Source organism: Cryptotermes secundus, unplaced genomic scaffold (assembly GCF_002891405.2).
Source record: "Cryptotermes secundus unplaced genomic scaffold, Csec_1.0 scaffold181, whole genome shotgun sequence".
Lineage (NCBI taxonomy): Eukaryota > Metazoa > Arthropoda > Insecta > Blattodea > Kalotermitidae > Cryptotermes > Cryptotermes secundus.
Window position 1 is genome coordinate 3,117,643 of NW_019723906.1, and position 6,557 is coordinate 3,124,199.

The window sequence follows — 6,557 nt, forward strand, 5'->3', positions numbered from 1 at the left end:
TCTGCCCGATACCCCTACCATGACTGCTACCCAGCACTAGAATCTTACGCTTAGGCTTAGCCTCTAACACAGGCTGATCTATAGCGTCACCATCAGTCTGAGGCCCTAGCATAGCTAGAGGTTCAAATCGATTGGTTAAAGCTAACTTAACATCTAGTGAAGAAGGAACTTTTTTAAGTTTTCTTCGGGAGTTGGACACAGTCCTAAATTCTTCAGGACAATTATCTACTAAATTTAATTCCCCTTTTAAGAGGTCAATCTCAGTTCTTGCAAGTTCCAGCTCCCTTTTCAAACTCAAGATAGGGTCTTCTCTGCTGTGGATTTTATTACAGTTCATATCTGTATATTGTAAGCCATTTACAATTTAATTTAAATTGAAATTTGTAGATATTTTCAGACATGAATTATAGGACGAGAAATTGGTACATAATTGATATACATACCTCTTTTAAGTTACTTCTTAAATATGCAGTACAACTTCGATAATCCAAACTAATTAAAGTACTGATGTGTTCCGACTATTGAATCATTCAAATTACAGGATTTCAAATAATATAATTTTGTAATGAAATATTAATTAAAAAGATTTATAGGTAACGTGTATGTTTTACCATAGACGGGGTTTTGGATTGATAAACGGATTTATTGAACTCTGATACAGAGCATGACTACACTTTACAGTTCACAATTACACACACACACTAGTGTCCACAGTCACGTTTTCACTAGCTGTTGCACGGTAGTGGCTTACAACAGCGGATGTTCTACTTCCTCTGGGTTTCTGAAATATCCCCAGCCTCATCTACCAGCTTGTCACAGCAACAGCTCACAATGACTGAACCTCAGCAGTTATGTGACCCACTAACTAACTGTCCTGCTTATAACATCTCTGCATGAACCGCACAGAAAACACCGCTACTCTATTGCAGTTTCTGTGCATTCTTGCCAAAAGAAGCGGTTCTCTCTCTATGAGAGAGTAGTAATTATTGATATTATTGTTTCTGTCATGTCTATAAAAGCAACAAAAACTTCTTTCGTCATTATAACAACATCAACTCTTGTTTCTAGTATGGACCCTGGCTCATGAAACATGTCTGTGTGGTACATGCAGTGGTTGCTACCGTTGCTACAGTAGATATTGAATGCCAAGTGGTCTTTTTCTTTATCCATGACTGTACCACATCCACAAGAACAGATTTCTCGAGTTTCTTGATCACGTGGATCTCGACCCTTAATGCAGAAATGCTTGTAGTTATTTCAATATGTTGCCAAGTGTTCCATTGGTAGAATTATTACTGTAGACACGGTAGAAATATTACTGATACTAACGAATTAAATGAGATTAAATCAAGGGGGGGCAGAGATGCTTGCTACCATTTCATTAAGTATTATTGAACTACAATCCTGTATGAATCAATTGCAAGCAGCTTCTATTCACTCAGCTACTCAAGAATTTCTTCAGCCTCTATGGAACTCTGAGATTAATACCAGTATTCCCAAAACCTACCATTTGGCCCTATTCAGAATCAGGTGAATTTATTCACATCATCACATTCCAGTTCCCAGGAACCCACTTTAATATTATCCTCCCACTTATATCTAGTTTTCTGAAGTGGTCTTTTCCCTCATGTTTTCGAACTGAAATATTGATATGTTTCTCACCATATTTGCTTTATAATCTGGCCATCTCAACCCCCTTGATTTTGTCACCTTAACAGTATTGGATAACGGATAGAAGTTATTTAATTGCGCAGTTGCCTCCATCTTATTGTTACTTCCTCTCTCTTACATCCATATCTTCCCTCGGACATCCTCAGTTTATTTGATAAATAGTACTACGCCGATAATATGAAGGAGTATAAGCTGGAGGGGTCTTTAACATGGATGCGAGAGGTAAGAAATTCATACGTATTGCTTGTAGGAAATCCTGAAGGTAAGGGCCTACATATGATACCTAGATATGCATGGGAAGATAATATTAAAATGGGATATAAAGAGGCAGGTCATGAGGATGTGAACTGCGAGTCGTAGAAGGCAATGAAAAGGAAACCTTGTATCCGGGAGTTTACCTATACCACCCTGTCACTGGGAGACATGAATGCATAGACCTGGTCCTCTAGGTTGAGGTAGGGGCTAGGGCTGACGACCTTGCTCTGTAAAATAAATGTTGCGAAATCCAAAGAGGTGAAAACCTGATGCAATCTGGCAGAATTTTCTAAGGACGGCTATGGCTCAAGAAGGGTTAATTTTGCCAATGATGACGATCAGGTCAAGAAGGAAGAAATGGGAGACGCATGTAGCATGAATGGGGAGAGACGTTGAAATGCATCCACCGTTTTAATCGAAACAATTGGAAAACCTAGTCTTAGTTTGTACCATAATGTTGTGCTATGACGTCTGATAGCTGGGATAGCGAACCCAGAAAAGTCGGCCTTTTCTAGGCATCGGGCGGCAAGTACGTTTCCACGGCAACCAAAACACGCTCCAGCGTCAACAATATCCGGACCATCGCCAGACCACAGCCGGCTTAACACGTCACTCATCAATGGAGGAAATATGGAAGCGGCGTTTTCTATGCGGTATTCAATTGTAAACGACAGGCCCAGCCTCTCTTCAGTGAGGATGTTACATAAGGACTATGAAAGCAAGTGTTCGGTTGAAGAAAAAAAAATGGTCGTGAGTCTCAAGGGGCTTGTCGCCACGACGAACTGATTAGCAGTAAAGTGCCTGTTGTAAAATAACTCTGACTCTGACTCTCTCAATCCAGTGCCAGGATTCGAGGAGAATCCCGCGTGGAGACGGGGTCGAATATATCCACCTAACCCTGCGAGTCGTAGGAGGCGACGAAAGGGGAGCCCAGTGCCTGGGGGTATAACCGGGCAATCCTGTTCCTGAACCTGGCCCACCAGAATGGGAGAGTCTAGAATCTGAGACAGTAAAATATGGCTATGAGTCCCTCCTTCGTCGAAGAGGAAGCCTCATTTCGAAACACATACGTGCCTAAGAGAGAATAAAAATCTTGGTCAGGATCTCGAGGAAACTGAAGCCAGGAATGACTGTGCTGGCGAAGCCGGCAGCAATTTGAGAGACCGATCGAAATTACTAACAATGTCCAGTCTTGCTTAATTTCGGTAATCAGAAGAGAACCGGTGTTTTCAACGCGGTGTAGCTCAAGAGGAACATAGTATGGAAGGCTCCCGGATCCGTCAGACAGTAAAATGTGGATATGGGTCCCGTGGGACTCGGAACCAAGAATCGCTGTGCTGGCGAGGACCAACAGCAATTTAGCAGTCATTCGATAATATGTCTTCGATTATGGGTCGGAAAGCTGAGGTCTGAATCTGAGCTTATGTTCTTGAGCTGCGTTGCTAGACGCCACTGCTATTCTTGCACTAGTAATTCGTCGAGTGCGTAGTGTAGTGAGAGCGTTATAATCATTTGTAGTTACGAGTTACAAGAGTAAATCCAATTATCTGTCCAAACCCCGTGTATTATCCCTAAAAGGACAATATTAACATGTAACTTGAAGGATAATATAATAATATATATGGATGGGAACGGTATATATTTGGGGGTCGGTGACAGGTTTTTATGAATACGGTAGTGAAACTTCGGGTTCTGTGAAACGCCGAAAATTTGTCCAGATGAGCTACTGTTAGCATATCAGGAAGGACTCTGCTGCATGGAATTCTTATATGAAGTGATGTCGACACGGAGAACAAAGCTCCTGTATTTCGCCAGAAAGTTGAACTGGTATGTACTGACTGGGCAGACAGATTCATAAATGAAGGAGAATTGTGGGCCTACACAATTAAAATGAAACGACTTTCACAATGCAAACAATTTATTATAATGCAAGTTTGTATGTTTGTTGTAAAATGCATACATGAAATATAACATTGATCTTTTAAAATACTGGATTAATACTGTGTTAACAATAAACTTTTGTTGAACAACAGGTCTAAGAAACACACCATTTCTTACGGGATGGTATTCTGGTAAGTATTAACAGTCGCTAACAGTTATTGTTAACGATTTCTGAAGATATTCTGAGATCTTAACCATAAATCGATATCCTGTTTTTGAAGTCAATGACTATTTCATTAGTTATTAAAGGTGAAAGTATTATATAGATGTGTCTTCAGAGTTACAGGTTTGATGAAAGCTTCATTAACTCCAAGTAGAACTGCATAAGTTGTATAATTGAAACCAGTCACAGACTAGCGAAGTCCACTCACTTCTGTCGCTTTTCCTCTTTCTTGACATCGGGATTCGGGGTAGGCTGAGAACCTTCTGCCTTCTTCTGTGTCTCTCCTACACCAGCGAGATCTCTCTGTGGTCGTTTGATTTCCGGCTTGCTTTGTGTTGGAGCAGGCTTCTTTAAGTCGTCCTTCTTTTGACCGGTTTCACGTCTGGCATAAAATGATAACCAGATGTCAACACGTTATTTATATCTACAGCTTGGCGTCCCTTATTTAACTTTAAGCTTGATTGAAGCTGTGATGGAATGTTAGAATTATTATGAGTGTGAATCTCAGAGGATTTTGGAGGGGTCTTATCTGCCTTAAAGTACTACCGATTAATTTATCCCGACTAACTAAAAGATTCGGAAGCGTATTTAAAATGGCTGGACCCGGGTTTCAATACGGGATCTACTCACTGCTCAGGTATTCAATATATATCCTACTCTATGATTCTGCCATAATATATTAGCTTGGGCTAATTTATATTCTTCCATGAATTATGTTAACTTTATAAAGTTGATAATTATGGCTTAGCTATAGCAGTTAGAAGGTAGGAAGTTGGAACTCCCACAAGGGACAGTCCAACTGCAGGGAGTGGCGACCCTGCCTTATCCGAGCTCCAGAACCCGCTGGTCTAATTGGTAGTGCCTGGTAAGGGATTCTTCCCAGCGTTACGTGGTGGGTGTCTAAGGGAAGGAAACCATGGTTAAAAACCCTGGTCCTCCAAGACAAGGGGTTTTGCAGCAGGTTGGTGCTTCATGTTTATGAACGGAACGGGCTCAGCCCTTGCAGATGATGATGATGATATAACAATTAGGACTGGTCTTGCTGAACCGTAGTAGGTTTAGTGTTGTACTAACAAAACGTCAGTGAGAATGAAGTATACGTATTTGATGGCTTAAGTATTATTAAATGAACGTCTGTATATATGGTTACAGAATCTTCGGTATCAGTAAATACATGTTAACGCATAATTCAAGTAACTTCGAGATTTACCACCAAGTCGTCCTCCATGTCCGCGCCTGCGTAATTGATCTGTAATTTGCCCCCAGCATGTCCACGCCTGTCAGTCTGGCATAAGAATTAGTTAATTCCTTTAGAAATGAAGATTTTATTGGATGTGCTAAGAACTGAAGCGGAGGCGATCACCTGTCTTTAAAGATGTGAAATTCTGTCAAGCGAACGCAATGTGAAAATAAGCATTCCGTTAACCCTTTCGACGAACATTTGGAGACGATCAAACAATAGGGCATATTGACCGCAAGGAATTGAAATGTAATTTTCTTTGTTTTCATTTTCAGCCATGAACAGACCCCTGTACAGACGTCACAGATTTGTGTATGAAGTCCTTCTGTCACCTGTTAATAAGGAAGTACGGAATTTTCAAATATCTAAGTTATCGTATACTTAGACTGAGAATAAATACCATGTGTCCACTATCTCAGTGTTCGAGCGGTCAGAGATGTTATGCACCTCAGACTACACCTTCCTTGTGATCGTCGCAGTGTTTAATTAGATAATAGAAAATACTTATCAACGTATTTAACTTCAAGATGGCTCTATGGCTCAGTTCTTGTAATAGAAAATGAAGAATTATGTTTACGTAAATATTTATTTCATTTCATTTTAAATTAAATTATAAAACAATAAAATTATACTCCTTTCGTTAGGTGGAACATGTATTAAGTAATCTCTGTTTAGGCCCTACGTACCTTTGGAAGGCGGTAATATTTTCGAACACTGATTTATATTTTTATACGTTGACGTCGAATGAACCAAATTTATAGATGCAAAAGATTCTGTACTCACTTCTGTGGGTTTTTGATTTCATCTTCCTTCGAATGAGAATTTTCTTCTGAGGATTTGTCTGTTTCAGATTGTGGCTTCTGTTCGTCCGCAGCTCGAGATAGTCTGTCGTTAGCTTTTGGTGGTGCCGTGTATGAAGATTCTGTAGGTTTCTTCCAATCTTCTACTGGTGTTTCTGGTTTCTGTGCCTCTTGCTTATCAGTCTCACGTCTGTAAAAAATCAGCACTTATTACGAGGATTTCTTAACGTATTCCTCTCTTTATTTAAATTTACATCATTCAACGTTCACACACATACATTGAGTCCTCAATGCAACTATTTTCACTTTTATTTCTCCTCCTTAGGACATGTTTCGGTCTCAAATGGCCATCATCAGGTGCTCTCCACAGCAAAACTGTCGTATTGTGCGAATATATATAAGGACTACGCGTCTGGGCCTCGTATCGTAAGCACGCATCGAGAACCGGCTCTACGAGTGAACTACCCAGTAAACGCAAAGAAAAAAA

The 6,557-nt window shown here is 40.2% G+C and overlaps 1 protein-coding gene across 2 annotated transcripts in view; it reads right to left on the bottom strand.

Annotated features, from left to right (window-relative positions):
• The window catches only part of LOC111861984 (nucleolar protein dao-5), a 16,816-nt gene that overhangs the window by 4,237 nt on the left and 6,022 nt on the right, over nt 1–6,557 (bottom strand). The window contains exons 4-5 of one of the 2 annotated variants that reach the window (XM_023846995.2): nt 6,054–6,260; nt 4,040–4,412 (exon numbers count right to left, since the gene is read on the bottom strand). In XM_023846995.2, coding sequence (XP_023702763.1) covers nt 4,235–4,412; nt 6,054–6,260 — 385 coding nt within the window. In that variant the 3' untranslated portion in view covers nt 4,040–4,234. Of the gene's footprint in view, nt 1–4,039; nt 4,413–6,053; nt 6,261–6,557 lie in introns of those variants that run through there. The other variant, XM_023846994.2, reaches the window with a different exon arrangement.